The sequence below is a fragment of the Mchenga conophoros genome, linkage group LG22 (assembly GCF_057382185.1).
Source record: "Mchenga conophoros isolate Kocher_MC1m ecotype Shallow Benthic linkage group LG22, M_conophoros_male_GT1.1, whole genome shotgun sequence".
NCBI classification, from domain to species: domain Eukaryota; kingdom Metazoa; phylum Chordata; class Actinopteri; order Cichliformes; family Cichlidae; genus Mchenga; species Mchenga conophoros.
In genome coordinates, this window is record NC_140546.1 from 22,629,053 (window position 1) to 22,652,916 (window position 23,864).

Here is a 23,864-nt window from a genome sequence, read left to right on the forward strand (position 1 = left end):
CATCTCCCTTTTAAACCTCGACGCTGTCCACGTCCTCAAAGAGAATGGATCTAATTAAAACGTTGCACTCGTCATCATCGCCAAAGCGTTGCCAAACGGGTTCTGGTGGAGAGGAGGCAGGGAGATGTAGCACCACATGACTAAGTCTGAGCTGCGGAGGGATGGAAGTTAGATTGGGTTTCTCTTCTCTCATTGGCCGGTGGGCTGACTTTTGACACGCAGACCAGGGACCCTCCTGTCGTATAAATAAGCCTGATGGGACTTTATTATTCTAGCATCACGGCAGCAGGTTTCTGCTAAGTTTGGAGTTACTCGTGTCACCACAACTGTATGTCTGCCTGAAAGTGGTTTAAAAACAGGGGCTCAAGCAGCACAAGGAGTCTGCATGTCTGCTTAGACATGCTCAGCTTTGTGGATACCCGGATTCTGTTGCTGCTTGCAGTAACTTCATACCTAGCATCATGTCAATGTAAGTTTGAATATCTGCTCTTTTTTCTTCTGTGATGGATATTTTTTTTTCTTGAGGATCTTGGCTTTTGTTTGGGACTTACATCGAGGTCAAGCCGAAGACAGCTTTAAGCCCTGCTGAATAAAACTCAACGGATTGAGCTCATGCAGAGGATTCTTCACTTTTTCCAAGGACCCAGTTATCATGATTTGATTAGTTTCCGTAAAGGGAAAGAGAGAGAGAGAGAAAAGAAAATTTTGTTCCTTTAAAAGAGGAACGTCTAGAGGTTTTGTTTTTTTTTAGTTGTAATGCATGTGAAGTTAATGAAATGAGTCGAAATGTAGGTTTTCTTTCAGGAATAGGATGAAAAGCTTTTGTTGGGGCGTTGTACACATTGTTCCATCCAGACGTCCAGGGAATGAGCTTTATTATAGGAAACTCTAATGTCTCCCCCTGGTGGTCATGGGTGCAAACATCTACTCGCCACCATCTGCGTTATCTCCAACCCCCATTTATAAAACTAAAGCAGAAATGACACTAAACGATGACACGTTTTCTCTTATAATTACATTTAGATTCTTAAAGTACTTTTTGAGCAGCCTACCTTGCAGTTAATGGCAGTATAGTTCAGCATACATTTAACATACAGCGGTTTTATAGATTAAAAGATGATTATACAGGTAACACATCATGACAAATTTGGCAATATTATATTACATGAAATGGACAAATAAATAGTCTCACATCCCTTTTCAACCGCCAAGTGCGCCACCTCGTGGTCCAGATAGGATATAACGTGTTAGAGTTCACGGGGAGGTCCCAGCTGTGCCAACCTCTAACCGTGACCAGCTGGTCCGGAGTCGTGGAGAGCAGCTGCAACACAGTGCAGAAGAGAGACGCAAAACACAAGGCACCATTAAAGAATGAAGTCACCAGTTTTTAAACAACCCTTTAAAAAAACAGAGAAAAATCACACATTATAATATTTTTGCAGCAAAAGCAGTAAGACAGGAGTAATTAATACATTCTTATCACAAATCATGTTGGTCTTGTCTTCTATGTTGTAGCAGGCCAACTATTCATTTCCCTAGGGCATAAGCGGCCTGTCCAGGCTTGCTCGCAGCTGGAGCGCGAACATGTGGAATGCTCCAACAATGACATTCACATTCATTACCGACAGTTTGACGAAGTTTGCTGTGATTCACAAACTGTGCAGGCATGGCCCTCAGCTACGCTTTTAAGAGAGGCTGAGACATGTTATGCAGCGAGTAAAACATGCAGGAAGGATGCTTATTTTAGGCCTGCACAGAAGCGTCTGCTCAGCATTTACAGACACACCCGATCAGCGTAGTGTAAAAAGCCCCCGACTGTGTGACACAGTGAACGAAAAAGAAAAGCACTGTTTGAAAAGTCACTTTTTCTAGTTTTGAATGTACTGACTTGAACACAGTCTCCAGAATATTTTAAACCTGAAATAACACACTCAGCATTTTAATACGAAGATCTTAGGCAGATTCAACCATGAAGCATTAAGTAGAAGATGAAAACTGCTTTGTTTCTTTTTCAGGTTTTGCCCTAAAATTATTATTATGTTCTAACGGCGTATTCCCTTTTTCTCTCCCTGCCCCTCTCTTCTGCCTCTCCCTCCTCATCCTCATCTCTACAATGCCACAGTTGCGGTTAGTACACCTGCATGCTACCATGAAAACAACATACCTTAAAGTTTTTTCCGTTTTTCTTCCACAATCTCTGAAATGCCCGTGAATGAAGGTCTCTGTCGTCTTTTAACGATTCAAGCAATCTGAACTATGGCAGAGGAGTGCCGTTAGGAATTTCAGACCCTGAGCTCAGTTATTTCTTGCAGTTTTCTCCCTTCCTGTCCATGAATAGGTGAGGGTCCTATTGGCTTAAGTTTGTGTCAATGAAAGCTAAAACCACAGGGCTGAGGCACCCATGGGGCCTGGTACAAAGGACCTTTTCTGAGGACAGCAGTGAGGAACCAGAGAGGGAGGTTTGCCCCTATAACAGCTGGCTTTGGCTCCGTTTGGAGTCTCCCTCTGATCCTGATTTAAGATTGAATTTGGGAATTCTTCTGCTCATAGCTGAGATTGCCTGAAACTAAGCACCCACTGCTTTTGGTGTTTACAGCTTCACCACGTCCAGGCACCACTGTGCGTGGTGTGATTGCGGTAACTTGATAGCTGTTCCATAGACTAACATGCTCATACTCCTGAGTGATTGTCCAGTCTGGTTTTGAATGTTTCATTTTGTTGCCTCTCAGCATCTCTGATGTGCGCATGTTGACCACATGCACATTGTCCTCCTGGGTTCTCACATTAGTTTATCTGCACGAGCGTGATTCACATGTCACTGTGACAGCACGTCTGCACGCTGCATTATTTTAGAACAATGGCCAGTCCTCGTTACAGTCACACACAAGAATAGAAGGCAATAATCTGAATGAATGGGATTGCCAGCTCATTAAATTGTTGCATGGAACCCTGAAAAGACTGAAAAGATCTTCTATTTATCTTAACCGAGGCAATAATGCATAATGTTGGACCTCTGGCTTGTTTGGATTGTGTCTAAGATGCATGAAGCATAGTTTATATTAGGAAAGTTCAAATGCCACCTTCATGATGACTGGTTCAATCACTCAGTTTTTCTGTTTTCTTTTGTTTCCCTTTATTTTTCTTGACTTGCTTAGCCTCTGAGGATACAAGAAATCCCAGATTGTTTTAAATTACAGTTTAAGTCCAGGTTGCATGCATCTGGTTTTCAGATCAGAAGCGGTGGCCCGCTTTAGTGTGGGGATAGTTTTGAAATGAAATGCTGTTGAAGTAACAAACTGAGGCCATCTGCTCCATGTTTTTGGTCTGACTGAATGACTTTTGTGCCGCAGGGTCCAGGAGGAGCGAAAGGACCTCGAGGTGACCGGGTAAGCAGATGCAAAACTGCTCTCTCTGTGATAAACACGCTAACATGCCACTGAAGTATTTGATCATTTACACTCATGAGGCATCTTTGGCAACGTTTTTGTCAACGTCACCTGACCTGTTAACCTTGGCAGGCCACACCCCTTTGTTTACATTTCCAATGGCACTATTTTTCTTAATTGTAACATATGAGAATGCCTCTGATATCTTTGATACGACAGTGTGGCAGACTTATTCACTGATTTATTTTTACAATTTAAAACACCTTCATTTTTTCAAAATAAGAGCTTGCGAGATAAAAACAGACAAGCGTCGCCTCCTTAAATCTCAGCAGCTCATCGTTCAATAATAACAGTGTTTACCAACTCATGTCATCTCTGTTTTACAGGGTCCTCCCGGCCCAAATGGAAAAGATGGTTTACCCGGACTTCCTGGCCCCGCTGGCCCCCCTGGTCCCCCTGGACTTGGAGGAGTAAGTAGAGAATAAACAGTCTGCGTAGATGGTGTTTACTGCAAATGTGCTCTAAATAATGCTGATAAAGCATCTTTGAGGAAAAAATGACAAGCCGTTCATAGGAAACAAACACGAAACCAGCCGTAAAAAGCGTATAGCTTCTTTTATTTTTTTGACCTCTGGTTGCCCCTCTCTGTCTCCTTAATTAACCCTGTAATCTTTGACCTTTTTGTCATTTATCCATTTTGGATCAAAGCATTTTAAAAAAAGAGATACCACATGCCTGGTTACCACTCATTTTGCTCATTTTGTCTGTGTTTAATCCATAAAGCTGCTCGGTGGTAACTTTAGTGTTTTAAGAAACTCTTCAGGTGAATAAAGCGCATGTTTGCAGTAGTCTGTGGCTGCTGATTGTGAGACAAGTTTGAACTACAGGAACTACTGGAACTGGAAATCTAAATTACTTTAGTCTTAATGCCCTTTAGCTATAGAAAAGTGTTTATTATGCATACATAAGTATTAATCTGTGCTTTCTTCTGTTCAACAGAACTTTGCTGCTCAGTACGATGGTGTAAAAGCCCCTGATCCTGGCCCTGGACCCATGGTGAGGACCCCTCTCTTCATTGCCACACAACAACACTAGCCCATATGTCACAAAAACTAATATTTTTACATATATAATTTGGGATGACTACAGTGCATGGAAAGTTTCGTGTATTTCACGTGTTTAAATTTTGATTTCAGTCACCACAAAATGTTTTAATGACAGTCTAACTGAGAGCTGATGATTGATTGTTTACTTCTTTTCTTCTTTTCAGGGTTTGATGGGACCAAGAGGCCCTCCCGGACCTCCTGGAGCTTCTGTAAGTATAAATATGTGCGAAAATTAAACCTATACAACTGTCTTTTTAAAGATTTTTATGACTAAATGCTGCATCTCCTCTCATTCAACAGGGACCTCAAGGACACACAGGACACGCTGGTGAGCCTGGAGAGCCCGGACAGGCCGTAAGATCATCCTCCTAAACATTTACACTTCTTTCAATGTCGACTTAAAAGTTCATCCTGGAGATCTTAATGCTCTGGTTTTCTTTCCCAGGGCGCTGTTGGTCCTCGTGGCCCTCCTGGACCTCCTGGCAAAGCTGGAGAAGATGTACGTACACATTAGTGTAACTGCTGTTCAAAATGCAAAATCATTTTTGTTGCCACTCTTCTGTGAATATTTTGCGAGTGGCTGCGGTAGTTCTTTGTTGTGGCCTAAAGTCTATTTCACTGATTCACAGGGTAACAATGGCAGACCTGGCAAGCCCGGAGACAGAGGTGTCCCCGGCCCTCAGGTAAGAGATTTGCACCACGATAACCACAAACAGATATAAGCAAGAAATGGATTTGCAGATGTGAAGTACTTAATATGTTCTTTGTGTTTGATTTGCAGGGTGCTCGTGGATTCCCTGGAACCCCTGGACTTCCAGGAATGAAGGGACACAGAGTGAGTGCTGATTTTTTTTCCCTCTGCTTTAACTTTACCCGATCCTTTGTGGACACCTAAGAGCTCAAACAAAGTGCTAAAAAGAAGAAAGTGGAGGTGGAGACACACCTGTGCTCCTTAGAAATTGCATTGTAATTACCTCCACAGGGAGTGATTATGGACCTAACCTCCTGAATTCCTAATGGATGCCTTGAAGTTCTTAGCCTGTTAACATAACTGGATTGCAAAAGTGCTTCACAGAAAGGTGTTAGGTATTGAACATTTCCTTCCTATGATGGATGGAGACAGATGCAACGCTTTCTATAACCCATGTTTGATTTTATAAATAGCTTTTTTAAGACGTTTTTTAATGTCTCCTATAATATAACCCCTGTTGGACTCTTTTCCTTGTTCTGTTTTATCTCTGGAGCAGTGCACTACAATTTGAATCTATTATCCTTCTCACATGTTGATCTAAACGGTTATATTTATTTATATTTGTATCACATTTCTCATATCTTCACCTGCCTTCATCACTGTGCTCCTGTGTTTCAGGGATACACTGGCCTGGATGGACGCAAGGGAGAGCCCGGTGGTGCTGGCCCCAAGGTAAGGTGACAACTAGCTGCTCTATGAATGTATCAAAAACTAAAAACTGTAATTCTTAATAGTTCCCAGTTAATTATTAGTGATAAATTTGAAAATGTTTAGACACATTCCTCATCGTACCATTTTCCCTCCCATAGGGCGAGCCTGGTGCTCATGGAGCTGCTGGAAGCCCTGGACTGGCTGTGAGTTTGAGATTCACCTTTCATGCACAAAAATTTTAGTAAAGACATCTGACTTGGATGTTTGTGACTGTTTGCGTCAGTCAGCATCATGTTCATGGGATGATAATGATGCTGTGGTATAAAAACCTGTACAGGTGATAATTGTAGGTAACTGTCTTGCCTTCAGGGAGCTCGTGGTCTTCCTGGTGAGAGAGGCCGCCCCGGCCCTGCTGGCCCTGCTGGTGCTCGTGGTGCTGATGGCAATGTTGGACCTACTGGCCCTGCTGTGAGTACACACACACTTATAACCCCTTTATCGGTGTTAGAGTGAGAAGATACCACTGAGATGCTTTTTCCTGATTGGACTTCAGCCTGTCTTCATATATAAATCACGATGAATACTGTAATGTGCCATCCTGCCAAGTCAGAAAAGGTTCATTCTTAAATTTTGGACTTTATTATGTGTTCCTGCTTTTCCTTTATTCAGGGACCCCTCGGTGCTGCTGGACCCCCAGGATTTCCCGGTGGCCCCGGCCCCAAGGTGAGTGTGATGCCACTTCCTGTTGCCTCTCAGAGAGGTTCACGATTAGGGTGAAAAAAGGCAGTTTTTATTGCTGTATAGGACAAGTACAACCAGTGCCTGCAAGCTCCTGCCCAATCACATATTCTTATATAGTAGCCCCCAGGGGAATTTTGACTGTTAGTACTGCAAACCAAAACAAATACTTAATGCTGCTTAAGCTGCTTTAACTATAAAACCAACAACCACTAGGTAATATCGGCACACTGTTTGATTGTGGATGTATTTGTGCTGCTGACAGGGAGAGACCGGACCCGTGGGAGCTACTGGCCCATCTGGACCTCAGGGATCTAGAGGCGAGCCCGGACCCAATGGTGCTGTTGGCCCCGTTGGTCCCTCTGTAAGTATACAAGGTTGTTTCCATCAAGGTCACTCTCCGGTCACGTGTAACCACTGTTTCTGTTATTAGTCTTTTAGTTGACTCTGACTCCTATAATTTAGTCATGATTTTAGGGAAGATTGGTGTCATGTTAACATGATCAGTTGAAAATGTGTTTTCTTTAAATAAAATGACTTGACTTTGTTTTCTTGGTCTTTCTCTCCAGGGTAACCCTGGTGCTAATGGCCTGAATGGAGCTAAGGGAGCTGCTGTAAGTATTTGACTTGAGCCAAAAGTGCATACAAATTTCCAGGGTCACACCAAGCTATCTTTATTTTGATATGGTTTGATATAATAGGATGCTATGCTGACCTGTTGACCATACCTGCTGTTTAGGGCACCCCTGGTGTTGCCGGAGCTCCTGGCTTCCCTGGACCAAGAGGAGGACCCGGACCACAGGGACCTCAGGGTGCTGCTGGACCTAGAGGCCTGGGTGTGAGTACACAAGAAACAAAATAGCCACCTGGAAACATTCTCTGTCCTTACGCCCCAGTACTGTCATAATTGTTCACAGATGATTGCTCTTCTGATTAACTGTGTCTGTTTATCTGTCTATTTTAGGGAGATCCTGGTGTTCAGGGTATAAAGGGAGATACTGGTCCCAAAGGAGAACCTGTAAGTTTATGTCCTTATAATCATTTAGAATTTGATCCAAATAAATCTGAAAACCTCTCTGTTGCACATTTAATGACCGTTTTGCTATGTTGTTTCCCTCAGGGTAACTCTGGACCTCAGGGAGCCCCTGGACCTCAGGGTGAGGAGGGCAAGAGAGGACCCACTGGTGAGCTCGGTGCTACTGGGCTTGCTGGTGCCCGTGGAGCTAGAGTGAGTCCCAGCCCGTCATCTTTAATAGTTTGAGCCATAAATGTACTACAGCCGGAGACATTTTACTGGGATCAGCCATTAATTCTATTTGTCTCCTTTAGGGTGCTCCTGGCAGCCGTGGCATGCCTGGTGGTGAGGGAAGAACTGGCCCTGTTGTAAGTATTCAATGATTAAAAAAACTCTTTTTTGCTTGAAATACAGGCAACATTAAGTCTCATAATTTGTCTCATCTGCCCTTTTCATAGGGTATGCCTGGTGCCCGTGGTGCTTCTGGTGCTGCTGGACCTCGTGGACCCCCTGGAGATGCTGGCCGTGCTGGTGAGCCTGGCCCAGCTGGTCTCAGGGTGAGCTTTTTACTAAATCCTGTTCTTGGAAGGTTATAATTCACAGTTTCAGTAAGTTACAGAGACACCTCAAAGTGCAAGTGCATATTTGGCAGTTGTAGTTTTAAAAAAAATATGGAGCTAATATGGAGATGGAAAAAACTCTGAATTTCTAAAGTGAAAGTCTTCATTTCAAGTCTTAATTTTGTAAGAAATTATTAAGTGTTAGATTTACATGAAAACCCTGGATATTCACTGAGAATTTACTTACAAACGTCCATGATTAAAAGAAAAAGAAAACACAGGGCTTCACCTTACAAGATTATAAAAACCTCATAATGTGTAGACTCAGAGTATCATGCCTGCCTGCCTAATCAAGTTGTAGTTGCAAAGTCTGAACTTTCTATGCAAATTTCCATAAGAAAACTTTAATGGAAAATTCATGGCAGCTATTATTTTCCACAGGGTCTCCCAGGAAGCCCTGGAAGCTCCGGACCCCCAGGAAAGGAGGGACCTTCTGTAAGTAAACCTCAATTTTATTTCATCTATTGTTCCTACTGTTTTGTTTTTTTTTTTACAGTAAATATAATTTCCTGCTGCAATCTTTGTTTGTCGCTCCAGGGTCCTTCTGGACAAGATGGCCGCAGTGGACCTCCAGGCCCAAGTGGACCTAGAGGCCTGTCCGGAAACATTGGTTTCCCTGGACCCAAAGGACCTTCTGTAAGCCTTTTTCTTTTCAAGAATTAAACATGGAACTATATCCTTCTTTGTTTTTCAAGTTAACCTAAATCTGTACTTATTAACTTACTAACTGCTTTTTGTTTTAGGGTGAGCCTGGCAAGCCTGGAGAGAGGGGAGCCACTGGCCCCACTGGACTGAGAGTAAGTCACAAATGTTATAATATATAAAACTTGAATTTAATTTGGTAATGGCTTCAGTAGTTAAAAGGCATCACTCTCTTTATCCTTGTGTCTAGGGACCCCCTGGAGCTGATGGCAACAATGGAGCCACTGGTGCTACTGGACCTGCTGTGCGTGATCTTATGTGCAGCGCATGAGTAGATCTTGATGAATAATAGCCACTGCATTGTCTTTGTCTTCGACTCTGATAACTTGTCTCTTTCTCTCTACAGGGAGGACCTGGTGAGAAGGGAGAGCAGGGACCTTCTGGTGCTCCTGGCTTCCAGGTTTGGATCCATAATTTTCTCTAAATATAGAAAAATGGTGCATGATTTTACAGCCATTTTAAGCTGATTGCTAAAATTTTTGATGCAATTGGAGCTGATGTAGAGTCTTGATATTTTCAGGGTCTGCCTGGACCCGCTGGAAATGCTGGTGAGGCTGGCAAGCCTGGAGACAGAGTAAGTATTTGGAAAACTGTAAAAGCAGCATTATTGAAAATTTAAGTCCACGTCTAACCAAACAAAAATGCCTCTGTAGGGTATCCCAGGAGAGCCAGGACCTGCTGGAGCTGCTGGTGGCAAGGTGAGATCACCTGTCAGTGACATTGTTTTCCAAAACAAATGCAGCAATATAGGATTTTTACACAGTAGCAAAGCCTGTCAAAAGTGCATATGTGTCCAGGTCTATGTGCACTAAATGAATCAAGACCCTTTAATATGTTGTAGGCTTTTCAAACCTTTAAATCTATTGCTATAAAAACATACTCAGAATCAAATATAGAGAACACAAATTAAAATATGCATGTCTGTTTCTCCAGGGAGAGCGTGGTAACCCTGGTGCTGCTGGATCTGCTGGACCTCAGGGACCAATTGGAGCCCGTGGACCTGCTGGAACCCCTGGAGCTGATGGTGGCAAGGTAAGACAGTTCTATTTTTACAGAAATTGATGGAACTTCTGAACATATGTCATGAAACCTGACAGTTCATGGACCTTCTCTGGCCTGTCACGGAATGGTCTTTAAAATGCACTTTCACAGCAATTTCCAGCATTGCTTACTGATCAAAATTTCACTGTTTATGCAGTGATAGCTCTGAGAAACTTTAAAAATTAAGAATTATGTGATAATAAAATCTGTATATAGCTGGAAAATTGAAAACATCAATATTTATGTTGTTCAAATATGAACCCAAGTTTATCCTCTTTGTTTCCAGGGAGAGCCTGGTCCTGCTGGAGCTGCTGGTGCACCTGGACATCAGGGAGCTGGTGGCATGCCCGGAGAGCGTGGAGGTGCTGGTACTCCTGGACCCAAGGGAGAGAAGGTAAGTTCTAGAAATCTGCCACCAGCAAATAAAATGGGTGTAAATGAGGGAGTATTGTTTCTTTGCTGTTGTGCGTCTTACACCCTCTTCCCCTCTCCCAAGGGAGAGCCTGGACACAAAGGCCCTGACGGCAATCCTGGCAGAGATGGTCCCCGTGTAAGTAAAACTCTCCCGTCTTTGTTAGTATGCTTAATGTAAAAACTTTACACATTTATTTCCTCAATTTGAGTGTGTCAGTCATAACCCTGATCTCAGTGTGCTCTCCTCACTTAATCTAGGGTCTGCAAGGAGCTGCTGGACCTCCAGGACCCACTGGAGCCAACGGTGATAAGGTAAGTTGATAAAATAGTTGCCATTAAATAAATAATAGAAAGAAACCACCAAATTTAATGTTTTTAGATTATATAGATTCTATAATGCAAACAAACTTTGTTTGATTGGGGTTTTTTAATATTTAATTCATTTTTACAGTATTTAAAAAATGAATGCCAGCAAAAGTATTGAACATAACTCATCCACTGTAGGACCAGTTACCTTAAATAAAAAGCCATTTGCAGACGTTCACACCACTTTCATAATTTTATTGCTCAGTACCTTTATGTGGGACGTCCCACCCCTCTAAAACAGAAATTTTAAGTAGCCGAAACACTGTTATGACTAAAGCTAGAACCTCAACACCGCCATCTAATGGCTATTATGCAAAATAACAGCAATGAGCAACCTGCAATGAAATGTAAGATGACAGTGGTTAACCTAAAAATAATGCAGAAAACAAGTATTCATATTTATTACTGGCATTTAAATATTTATTTAAATCAAAATATAGGAATTTGCAAGTATTTTTTAAATTTGTTTTCCTGAGTGTTTGTGTATGTTGTTCTATAAACACAACCAACAGAGCCAAGAGTACAATAACAAAATTCTTTAAGAAGGAAAATGCTGACTATTTAGAGCATTCTTATAATATATGGCATATTGAAGTATATTCCCACATAAGGGAGCGTGACAAGTCAGTGGATGCTTGGAACAATTGTAAGCTAATAAAATGTTTCCTGTTCTCTCCTCCAGGGTGAGGGTGGTTCCTTCGGACCTGCCGGCCCAGCTGGACCTCGTGGACCCTCTGTGAGTAGCTGCTGATCACTCCTTGTTCCACTAGCTTACATTTGCGTTTAAATATCTCATAGCAGAACCTGGCAAAACACAAGCTTCCATCTTTTAGTTTGAACAGTCTTTTTGACCCCACTGCTTGTTGTCCACAGGGCGAACGTGGAGAGGTTGGACCCGCTGGAGGTCCTGGATTCGCTGGCCCCCCTGTAAGCCCATTTTGAAATTCAGTACCCCATTCCCCATGTCATGTTCAATAGATAAAGATGAGCCAATACTTACATACCACAACCACGCTTGCTACAGGGTGCTGATGGTCAACCTGGAGCAAGAGGAGAGCGTGGACCTTCAGGAGGAAAGGGAGAAGTTGGCCCCTCTGGCCTCGCTGGACCTGCTGGACAGTCTGGACCTGCTGTAAGTACCACTTTCACTGGACATATACACACACAAACACGCATCCAGCAAAGCTAAACAAATTGAGAGAGATCTAACATGATTTCACTGATTTAGCATTACCAGGCATCTATGAGAGTGTTCACAGTGGGATAAAATCAACAGCTATTTCAAAATACTGTTTATGTTTATAGATTAGAGGGGAGCAGTCTTGATATGACACTGACTTTGATTTCTTCTTCCGGTATCTAGGGTCCTGCTGGCCCTGGTGGACCTCCTGGTGCTCGTGGTGACAATGGACCTTCTGTGAGTATTCAAACATACAAATAAACAGCTTTACCAGCCACACACGACACTCTCATGAATGCACTCATTAACTCCGTGGGCTTAAAAGCAACCATAGCATGCAGTGAGTAGGAGTTCCAATCAAAGCTGTTAGGAACTTTAAAAAAAGGCAACATTAAAACATGAGATTAAGCCATTTATCAGTTATTTCTTGTACTGCCCTTTTTAAAATGTTTATATTTTTTAATATAAGCCCAAATAGGAACTAGTTTGTACTAGTGAGTCAATATTGTGTGCATTTGTGTCAATTTATGCACATAACCGCACAGTATCACTGTTTTAACTTAGCAGACTTTGTCAGCTTTTGATCTGTTCATTTTCCAGTGTTTCCTCTAAATCACTCAAATGTATTTTAATGGTAACACCAAAGGCAATTTTATTCATACAGCACATTTCGCTATTCGCTACATGTAAAATCAATCTGCTTGACATTAAAGATAAAAACACAAAAAAATCCTTTTATCTTTGGAATGACTTAAGGAAATAAAAACAATAAAACTAATTCTACAAAGACATATAATATAAGTTAGCATGCACACACGCACAAGCATACACACTCATACAGTGTAAGTGTAAGCCTGTAAGAGGTTTTTAGTCCATTTTTGAATGTAGGCACAGGTGTAACTGACCTCAGGTCAGGGGTCAGGTTGTTTTTGAAGAGCATCACATTAACTGAAAGCAACCTCGGCACTCATTTATATCTCATTCTGGGACCAGTTAAAAGATTACCTGAGAGGTACGACTGGTTTATAGACACTAAACAAGTCAAAGATGTGTTGGAGGACCAAACCAAAGAGCTTTATGAACTCATAGATTTAAACGGTAATTTCATGTTAAACTGGAAACCAATAAAGTGACTTCAGTATTAGGGTGTTATGTTCACATTTGCGTGTACATGTAAGGCTCTGGCTGCTGCATTCTGAACGAATATAAGTAGTTATACTGATAATTCTGACAGTTCTGCAAATAGAGCGTTACAGCAGTCTAACCTGTTTGATATGAATGAATGGATCATATCCTCAAAGTCAGTTTGAGAGAAGTATTTTCTAACTTTTGATCAATTTAGGTGGCAGAAAGCAGTCCTGGTGACCTTATTAACATGACAATCAAAACTGAGATAACTGTAAAAAAAATAATGCCCAGGGTTCTAACCTGCTCGCTGTGTTTGAGAAAAAGCGGTGATAAATATTAACAGATTTTCCATCTTGAATTTTAGACCAACAACAAATATTTCCATCGAGTTTCTGCTCAGTTCAGAAAGGTTTCTAGACAACCAGCAAATAATGTCATCAAAGGATCTTATGGATTTGAAGAACTGCTGATTGAATTTTGTATTTGTGCAGATCTAAAACTATGTGTATCGTGTCTTAACTCTCAGCCCATCTACACACACAAACGTAGACACAACAAACATTTTGAATGACCTCTGCTTAACCACTGTGTGTGTTTCTGGTCAGGGTCTGACTGGTTTCCCTGGTGCTGCCGGCAGAGTTGGTGCTGCTGGTCCTGTTGTAAGTATAGATTTTGCATTTACTAATAAATTACATTTTAGTAATAACCTCAAACATACAAACTGACTTGACATGACCCCTCGTTCCTTCTCTTCCCCTCTCAGGGTATTGTTGGACCCCCTGGCCCCGCTGGTCCCTCTGGTAAGGATGGACCTCGTGGTCCCCGTGGTGATGCTGGTCCCACTGGTTCTTCTGGAGAGTCCGGAATGATTGGACCATCTGGTCTTGCTGGAGAGAAGGGACCCAGTGGAGAGTCTGGCCCCCCTGTAAGTTATAGCCCTCTTGAAATTGTGGTGCACTGAAACTTTGAGGACACTTTAGTGGCATCCTTGCTTATACCGCTGATGTGCATATATAGATCTTAAGAACTGCATCCTCAGCTCTTAAATGTGTGACTGATGATGTATTTTAGGGTCCTCCTGGTGCTCCTGGAACTTCTGGTCCTCTTGGACTTCAGGGATTCGTTGGTCTGCCTGGTTCTAGAGGAGATCGTGGTACACCTGGTGCTGCTGGTGGTGTGGTAAGTAGAAACTAGTTCTGATTATACCACGAAAAAAAAATTACCTGTTTGATGAACCACTGAATGTGTATTATCATTCAGAAAGTGTTGGTCAATTCAAACCATGGACAACAAATTTTAAATATGCATGGACAACAGTGCTAGTCCAGACGACAGACCATAATTTCCATTTTGGAGGATGTCTCAGAAAGACCACATGCACTTTTGATAATGGGAAGATCCCTCGTCCCCAAAAGTCTGAACGTACACAGCATCCATGTTATTGGTTGACTATTTTTGACCCACTGATTTTCTCTGTGTCATATCCCAGGGAGAGCCTGGTAGAGTTGGACCTGCTGGTCCCCCTGGAGCCCGTGGAGCCCCTGGCAACATTGGCCTGCCTGGTATGACCGGACCCCAGGGAGAGGCTGGACGTGAGGTAAAGACTTGTAACCCCTACTACCGATCTATGAATGATTTATAGAGAGTGCTAAAATAATATAATTATGTGTTCTGTATTTTCTGTGATATATTTGCTTTAAAAAAAATCACATAACATTTTAAAATAGTAAGCCTGTTAAACTTTTATATAAACTTCTCTGTTCTTTACAATCCACAGGGCAACACTGGTAACGATGGACCTCCTGGTCGTCCTGGTGCTGCTGGATTGAAGGTAATGCCCTGTCGTGTACCTTAAGCCATTATCATGCACAGAACACACACACACACATATATACATATATATATATATACTATGTTTTATTAACCAACTTCCACCGTGACCCACCGTGCTTAGGGAGACCGTGGTGAGCCTGGATCTGCTGGCGCCATGGGACTTGCTGGTGCCCCTGGACCTGCTGGACCCACTGGAGCTGCCGGCAGACCTGGAAACCGTGGAGAGGCTGTAAATATTCTAATCATTAAATTCCCAATATAAGCAAAATTGTTTACTGGGTACTTTTATCTACAATCGTCTGCTTGTTTCACTTTTTTTCCTGTCCCTAGGGCCCATCAGGTTCCTCTGGAGCTGTTGGCCCCGCTGGAGCTAGAGGTGCCCCTGTAAGTATAATACACTAGCAAAGCAAATGAAATTACAAAAGGAATGCACCACAATATGTTTATGCCTGTGTCTTTGTTCAATGTAGGGACCTGCTGGACCTCGTGGTGAGAAGGGAGTTGCTGGAGACAGGGGAGAGAGAGGCATGAAGGGTCTGCGTGGACATCCTGGTCTCCAGGGAATGCCTGGACCTTCTGTGAGTGGCTGCACAGCAGCATAATGCACAAGAACTGTATGAATACTCAGCCCCATTATGCTCATAAACAATGCTTCAATACAGATTCCAGTAGCATTTGCAGGGCAATGTAATCACGGAGAGGAAAGGCTTGTTGTCACTAAAATGCCACTGAGTGATGTGTTTTCTTTTACCACAGGGACCTTCCGGTGACACTGGTGCTGCTGGAGCTCATGGACCTTCTGGACCCAGAGTGAGTAGAATCCCAGCAGCTTGCTTATTTTTTTTTCTTCTACATGCATCGAAGATCATCTGTGCATGCCCTATTGAAAAGTTTCACCGGTAGTGAGAAATAAGTGTATGTAGCTCCTAGCTCCTAGCCACTCCTACCCACATACACTCCTGCTATTTTTGACAGAGCACCTTTAATTTGTAGATTAATAAAACCACAAATGTTTGTGTGATGTGATTTCTTTAGGGACCTGCTGGACCCCATGGACCCGTTGGTAAGGATGGCAGACCTGGTGCCCATGGTACTATGGGTGCTCCTGGTCCTCGTGGACCCAATGGATACACCGGACCAGTGGTAAGTTTGCCTTTATATCAACAGCTTCATCACCTTCTTAAATACTGCAACTTTTATTTTGCACCCTGGACAGTTTAGTGCTATTACAGAACTGTTCTTTACACATCACTCCATTGTCTTATCCATGTTAGGGTCCTCCCGGACCTCCCGGTCTGCCTGGACCTCCCGGCCCTGCTGGTGGTGGATACGATGTCTCCGGAGGATATGATGAGTACAGAGCTGACCAGCCTGCTCTGAGAGCCAAGGACTACGAGGTTGATGCCACCATCAAGTCTCTCAACACTCAGATCGAGAACCTGCTCACCCCTGAGGGATCCAGGAAGAACCCTGCCCGCACCTGCCGTGACATCAAGCTCAGCCACCCTGACTGGAGCAGCGGTAAGCTTGGCTTCAGCTCCTCAAAATAATAGCAAAGTGCCACTGTTACTATGTTCTGAAGCATTTACAGAGGCCATGCGTGTAACTGACCTACTCCAGTTAATGCGACTCTCTGCTTTTCCTGAAGGATTCTACTGGATCGACCCCAACCAGGGCTGCACCAACGATGCCATCAAGGTCTTCTGTGACTTCACCACCCGTGAGACCTGCATCTACGCCCACCCTGAGAGCATCGCCCGCAAGAACTGGTACAGAAGCACCGAGAACAAGAAGCACGTCTGGTTCGGTGAGACCATCAACGGTGGCACTGAGGTGAGAGAGCAGGCAACTTGCATCATGTGAAATGAAAACAAGCTTAACCTCTACAGGAAACACTCACTGGTTCTTTCCTTCCTGCAGTTCACCTACAACGATGAGACCCTCAGCCCCCAGAGCATGGCCACCCAGCTGGCCTTCATGCGCCTGCTGTCCAACCAGGCCAGCCAGAACATCACCTACCACTGCAAGAACAGCGTTGCCTACATGGACGGTGAGAGCGGCAGCCTGAAGAAGGCCGTGGTACTCCAGGGCTCCAACGATGTGGAGCTGAGAGCTGAGGGCAACAGCCGCTTCACCTTCTCCGTGCTAGAGGACGGCTGCACTGTGAGTAGCATTGCTGTTACGTTTCAGTCTGCTTCGCAGCTTTGTGACTTGTGTTGTTAAACCTCTGCTCCAATACTCAACCTCTCTTTTCCTCCGATTTACTCCTGCAGACACACACTGGTGAGTGGAGCAAGACAGTGATCGAGTACAGAACAAATAAACCATCTCGCCTCCCCATCCTCGACATTGCACCTTTGGACATTGGTAGAGCTGATCAGGAGTTTGGTTTGGACATTGGCCCAGTCTGTTTCAAATAAATAGACTCATGATAAATTAACACCGGAAAAAAAAGAGAGGAAGAACGAAAAAAAAAACAAAATCTCTGCCCTTCTATCTGTGTTCGTTTTTTTTTTTTTATACTGAATGCTGATTTCTCTCTGCGCATCCACTTGCTTACGATGGGCAACTATCGGAGAGGACTGAACGGACTGATCGGAGCGTTGGTGCAATGCAAAATAAATACAGCAACCCAAAGGGACGCGGGAATACACCTTGTTGTGGGACATCATGTCATCCTTTTGTAAAAAATAAAAGAAGTGTAATAAAAACGCTGAAAGTATGCATCACTTTGTGGTCTTTGTATATCTTCCAAAGAGGAGGTTTAAAACCACAATTTCCATGAAAAAAGGTTTAAACTACCTCATGCCTGTACCTAAAGAAAATACTATTACCAAAACCTGGGTCCACAACCGAGATGTTATGATTTCTAATGCTTCAAGCTTTGTCCCGTATCGGAAGGTGCTCGGTTACTTGAAGCAAAGATCTATGGTGCTAATATGCAGCTGTGGAGCAAACCACTTTTTTAACTGTATTATTTTGTATTGACCTTTAAGGAGTCTTGCAATCTTCCCCTGATATTCCTCCATTCTAAGCAGGTGGAATGAGTCTAAACCTGATGTCTTGTTTGGGTTTTTATTCTTTTGTTTTCTTTTTTTCTAGATTTTATTTTTCTTTGTTTGTTTGTTTTTTTTTCCTTCAGGCTTTTTCACTCTTCCAATCCCACACCCAGTGTTCATTCTGACAGCACATAATTCATCTCGTTCTGAATGGTTTTTTTAAGGCGGCCTCTCTCTCAAAAAATGACACAACAAAGTCTATTGTACCTATTTTGTATATGTGAGATGTTTAAATAAATTGTGAAAAGTTCTGAAATAAAGCATGTCCAATGTTCCAAAACACACTACGCAGTGACTTAAGTGCTTTCGTGTTTTAAGGACACCGATGAAGGTGTGTCACTGTACTTTGGTTCTAGTTTGGCTGATGATTTACATATCATCACTGACTTTAAACATCTTCCTATTGTGGAAGCACAGCAGTGTCCTCATTCACATCCCCCACCTTTTTTTTTTTTTTACCTTGCTTTCCAACGGTACATTCAATTTTAATGTACAGTAAATTTCTGTTTACACTGTCCATGCCAATGTGTGATTACTAAAGTGCATTGTTCCTTGTAAATATGCATCCTCTCATGTTGCTTTTTTTCCTTGCATAATACAGCTTTTGCATCCAAATAAATCTCTGTGATTTGGATTCAAGGCTTGCAGTCATGCGTGAACATAGTCATAAGTCAGTCTCAGTTAAGAATACGGCAGTTCTGGAGATAAATAGGTGTTTCACTCAGGGTGATGGCGTATGAGATCAGCTGCAACACCTTCTACAACCACTAGAAGGCAGTGTGGCGTGCATTTACGAGAGTATCTTCTTCATGTCCAGTTCATTTAGGCTACGTCCACACGTACACGGGTAAGGACACTTTAAATACCTGCAGGTGGCAAGGTTATTATAGTTAACTAAATTTAAACTAAAAACTAAAATCAGATGTGGAAAAAACATTTTACTGAACAAAAATAAAACTAAAAACTAGACTTTGGGGGGGGGGGGGGGAAATAAAACCAATTAAACAATTTTGTGAACTTGAAAATCTGACTAAAACTAAATAAAATAAATGAGTCATTGAAAGACTCTGGATATCTACAATACTACAACAAACTAAGACTTAACTGCTTTCAAAAAGTTATATGTTTTTACTGCAATACCTTTATTAATTTTCCCCAGTCTGGCTTTGACACATGGACTCAATATTGTAATAACAAATAAAAACTAAAACTGACACTGAAACTAACAACTGAAACTAAACATTTCAAACAACAAAAACTAAATTGAAACAAGAATATCCGCTCTGGAAACTCACTGAGACTAAACTGAATTAAAACAAAAAGTCAAAACAAAATAAAAAGAAAAAGAATACTAATTAGAAAATATAAAACTACAACAACTCTGATGGGTGCATGGGAAATTAGACAGAAGAGTACGATTTATACATTATCCAATCATTTATGCATACAATTGATTATTAACAGTACAGAAATCAGGCTGTGGGTCCTTTAGATGTCATGCTGATGTCCAAACAAATGATGATTACACAACGTAAAGTTGTGTAATCATCATTTTAAGAAAATAAAAGTTCATTTACTTTCCAGGTCTTCTTAACATGCTTAACACTTCTATGTCAGTTCAGGATTCTGTAATGTTTCTTCTACTTTATTTAATGTCCCACTTTATTTATATACCAGTTTATGTAGTAAATGTTATATTACAGATAGATGATTAAATCCCGAGACAATCAAACCACTGAGATGTTTATTAAAATATAAAGTAAGCTGAAATTATAGAAAGAAGAAGAAGAAAGTTTTCACATGAATCTATTCAGTGTGGTGAAACGCTAAGTACACCCTTCCTACTTCCAAAGGAGTTAAGAGTGTAGCAGCAGTCAAGTGTTGCTAATCAAAACCACTTGATTACATGATCATCAGCAAGTGTGAGCTCCTCTATAAAGGCACAACTTTAGGCGGTTTGCAGGTCTGGACCGATTAGCTGTGTGACAATACAATGCTGAAATCTTCCCAGGAGCAGAAGTCCCAGCAAATTCACCCCAAAGGCAGGCTGCACAATGCTCAGAGATATTCAAGCATGGTTTCTTTGAAGGGTACCAACAGAATGGATTAAGTTTGCAAAACCAGACATCCGGAGCCATTTCCTTTGGACATACAAGATCATGGTTATAATGCATAATCCAACAGCCCAGTCATACCAGCTGTTAAGCATGGTGGTGGAGGGGTGATGATCTGGGCTTGTTTTGCAGACACAGCATTAAGCTTGTTGTGGACCCCTGGACATAAATGCAGAGCACAATGTAAGACTAAAGGATGTTTTATTAAAAGAGTCTTTCTTTTAGTCGGTCCCTCAGGGGGTTGAAGGCGTCAGCAACAGGCGTCAGGACAGAGGAGGCGAAGACAAGTAGAGCAACAGCAATAGATTGCATGTGAGTATTACAGGAGCCGAGCTTGTTTACTGCATGCTGGTGTCAACTGAGGAAAAACACCGCCCTCTTAAAGTCACGCCCCAATCAGCTGAACAGCAGGTAAATCAGGAATGTCTTCCCGGTGCGTGATTAGTAGGGCAGAGATCCCAGCGATGCGCCGCCTCTGCAGCATAGCACGCAACATTCCCCACACTCATGTCAACTGAGGAAGGAAAGAGATCGCAAAAAGAGGGAGAGAGAGACGGGTGAGTCAGCTGAGGACAGTCTGGGCAACTTGGAGGCATTAAGTTGATTGTGAATTCCTCTGTATGCCAAAGTATTCTAGAGTCAAATATGAAGCCATCTGTCTGACATCTGAAGCCTGGCCAAACGTGGGACATACAAAAAGCCAGTGACCCCCAAAGCACAGGAGCAAATCTACAGCAGAATGGCTGAAAAAGAATTTTAAAAAAATGTTGTGTTGCAACTGCCCGGTCAAAAGTCCAGACTTCAACCTGACTGAAATGCTGTGGCAGGCATTTAACAGAGCTGCACAGAGAGCTGTGTAGATAATCGTTGGAGCAAAAAGACAACAACAAAAAGCAAACAAAGAAAAAAGAAACAAAAAACCCCAAAAACTTAGCTGTGCACGGGGCTGGACTGGGACAAAAAATCGGCCCGGGCATTTTGACTAGAGACCGGCCCACCAGGTATTATAGGAAAAACCATAAATCCTTTGAATGAAAACAAACGCTGTTGTCACAGTGATGTACACTGTCTTGTTGGTATATATGTATCTTAAACTTAAACCTACACCATCCTCCTATTGTGGTATTCTAAACAGTACCCGAAAGTGGACTGCTTGGTCGAGTTAACCTCCTGAACTATCTACACATGGTGAAAACCTGAAATTAAGACAGAGAAGACTAGAGGTGAGACATGATCATTACTGATTACTGATGACAGATTTAGATATATTTTCATAAACCATTCATTTGCCACATCAATAAACAGCATGGCAGGGCAAAATATTTTTTCTAACATGGCAACCTTTAAAAAGTGAAAGGAGATAGAAAGACAGGTGAGAAAGAATAAAACTAATTGACTTTTTGATGGCATTTTACACACAGTACTGGTACAGAATCTAGAAAATGTGGGAAAATACTGGCATCATATACAGTACTTAGCTACTTCTGAAGAAATTATGATGGGACCCTAAAAAAAATTACTATGTACAATAATGGATTTCTATACATTTTACATCAGATGAAAACGTAAGATTCAGATAATTATTTGTTAAAAGCGAGACATTTTAAATGAGAATAAGAAAGAAAAGTATTTCTTTGTGCCCCCCTTTCCCTGTTAATGCCCTACCTGGCCCCTGGCAAAACTTTGCTAGACCCGCCCCTGCACAGTTACCAGCTGTCAGCTACATAAAAAAAGGATCCTGGTGTTATTTGTGTCTCAGAAACAGTTCCTAACTTCCCTTCAACTCAATCATGTCACCTAAAAGGTAAACCTGTTTCTCCATCACCTGTTCAGCTCTGATGATCCAGTAAGGACATCTCCTGGTTTCATCTTCATGTTTCCCTCTCACCACATATCATGACCAGCAGCTTTTACAGCTGTGACTCCAGCAAACATCAGCTGATACTAGGAATTAATATTAAATAAATTCTAACAACAGCTGATAAAGCTTAAATGTGCTGCTATTGTTTAACGCGACCTCCGCTGGTTTTATGTTTCTGACGCAAAGTGGGCGATAAACAAACAAGAGAGAAAAGCCGATCAGCTGATCATTGATCAGTTTCATGATTGAAGTAGAAACAGGAGAGGGAGGGGGGAGAATGAATGAAGAAGAGGCAGCTGTGCAGCAAAGACAGAATAACTCCAGCTTTGTGTCTTTTTCATTGTAGCTGAAGTACAGGACAAACTGTGTTCCTTTTCACCTCAATACGAAACCCGTAATATTTTCTCTGAATACGAGACGATTCCGTTTTTTACGGGACGGTTGGAAACTCTAATAACTAACCTTATAAATAAAATAAGATAAAACAAGTTTAACATCAGTAACATCAAAGCACCCGCCCAGCTGTATAGAAACTCTGTCATGCTAGTTAGTACACAGTACAAGTTATTGTAACTGACTGTTAAAAGTCAGCATAACGAAAATAAACTCCACCTAAACTTGGTTTATATCTGACCCAGATAGACTGCAGGTCATTCTTACCTGAAGTTCAGTTTACCGTCTCAGGTCTCTGCTCCTTCTGCCTTTCTGTCATCCACCTGCCAGCGTGTTGCATCTGCTGGCCTCCACCACTTGCTAATGTTACTGAATCTGTGGAAGCTCCGCGATAGCCACCACCAAACAATTGAGTTATTTTTACACATCTCCCAGCATCTGGCCAATCCACCACCTTTCAGTGTTTATACCGTTACGGAAAAAAAACAAAAAACCCATCGTCCCACCGGGCAAATGCCCGGTATGCCCGATGGCCAGTCCAGCTATGGCTGTGCATCAAATTGGCGACCTGTCTGGGACGGCCCACAACTCTGATAAGGATAAGCGGAAGAGAATGGATGGGTGGAAAGAAAAGAAAACTGTTGTTGGGCCAGTTTTGTCTCCTTTGTTGTTCTGTCCATGAGATTCAGAGATAGGAAATGTGCAGTGGAACAAATTCAAAGTGAACCTGAAGCTGCATGTATACTGTAAATTAAACTTGTGTAATTTTTATCAGATATGATTAAATTCCTGCTTTCATCAATGTAAGGTAAAGGTAATTCAACAATATTCATAAGCATGTGTGCCTACAGTGGCACACCATTATGTCGCACCTTTGAAATTGACTGGTTTTCTGCCTGAACTGGCTACATACTCTGAATAGATTTACACCTGATCTTCAGTTTCCCCAGAAACCCGAAGAAGCTCAGGAGACTCAGATGTAAGATTTAGAAATATATACCATGTTCTCAGATTCTTTGAAACCTTTCTATTAAGTAGAGAGACCTTCTTCTTTGTTTCTAACCTCTAAGTTCAGTATGTAGCTCACTGAATTGTAGTAACGTCACTATTTTTTGGAAATAAAAACATATATTGTGCATATTGGGTATGCTGTGCAAATCAGTTATTTAGTGATCATTAATATGTGTTTAGAATTTACTTGATAGGTTAAAAAGTACCTGTAGGAGTATTAGTACTAGCAATACTGGCCCTGTAGTTACTTGGTATCGATCTACAGCAAAATCTGCACTACAGAGCCACTTTGATACTCTCTAATTTAAAAAAACAAACAAAAAAAACCCTAAACTTGATGTCTGGTTTTTGTTTGAACCCATTACTACTACTTCGTCTTTTACTCTTCCACACAGTCAACTGTGTGTAAAAGTGTGTGTAAATAAATGTAACAGGTTTGACACACTTGCACAATCACGGATACATGCAGTTAAGCCGGTTTACTTACATCTAACG

General features: G+C 42.0%; 1 protein-coding gene across 1 annotated transcript; it reads left to right on the forward strand.

The window, feature by feature from the left end:
• Nucleotides 1-265: 265 nt before the first annotated feature.
• Nucleotides 266-18,624, forward strand: col1a2 (collagen, type I, alpha 2). The gene is made up of 50 exons (XM_085261416.1): nucleotides 266-469; nucleotides 1,098-1,099; nucleotides 3,351-3,386; nucleotides 3,773-3,856; nucleotides 4,386-4,442; nucleotides 4,657-4,701; nucleotides 4,793-4,846; nucleotides 4,938-4,991; nucleotides 5,122-5,175; nucleotides 5,274-5,327; nucleotides 5,862-5,915; nucleotides 6,053-6,097; nucleotides 6,264-6,362; nucleotides 6,564-6,617; nucleotides 6,898-6,996; nucleotides 7,202-7,246; nucleotides 7,372-7,470; nucleotides 7,597-7,650; nucleotides 7,753-7,860; nucleotides 7,962-8,015; nucleotides 8,106-8,204; nucleotides 8,649-8,702; nucleotides 8,805-8,903; nucleotides 9,011-9,064; nucleotides 9,160-9,213; nucleotides 9,316-9,369; nucleotides 9,490-9,543; nucleotides 9,623-9,667; nucleotides 9,903-10,001; nucleotides 10,297-10,404; nucleotides 10,507-10,560; nucleotides 10,683-10,736; nucleotides 11,473-11,526; nucleotides 11,664-11,717; nucleotides 11,815-11,922; nucleotides 12,154-12,207; nucleotides 13,704-13,757; nucleotides 13,862-14,023; nucleotides 14,170-14,277; nucleotides 14,588-14,695; nucleotides 14,876-14,929; nucleotides 15,053-15,160; nucleotides 15,262-15,315; nucleotides 15,402-15,509; nucleotides 15,688-15,741; nucleotides 15,967-16,074; nucleotides 16,206-16,452; nucleotides 16,580-16,764; nucleotides 16,852-17,094; nucleotides 17,205-18,624. Exons 1-50 carry the CDS (start codon nucleotides 400-402, stop codon nucleotides 17,349-17,351), a joined length of 4,059 nt encoding a protein of 1,352 aa, XP_085117542.1. The 5' UTR covers nucleotides 266-399; the 3' UTR covers nucleotides 17,352-18,624.
• Nucleotides 18,625-23,864: the final 5,240 nt, after the last annotated feature.

Bases quoted from the DNA above. Each gene is read 5' to 3' on its own strand.
- col1a2 (XM_085261416.1), top strand. From the start codon at position 400: ATGCTCAGCTTTGTGGATACCCGGATTCTGTTGCTGCTTGCAGTAACT. The intron at 8,703-8,804 runs GTAAGTAAACCT...TTGTCGCTCCAG, and splicing joins CAGGAAAGGAGGGACCTTCT to GGTCCTTCTGGACAAGATGG. The intron at 16,453-16,579 runs GTAAGCTTGGCT...CTTTTCCTGAAG, and splicing joins CCACCCTGACTGGAGCAGCG to GATTCTACTGGATCGACCCC.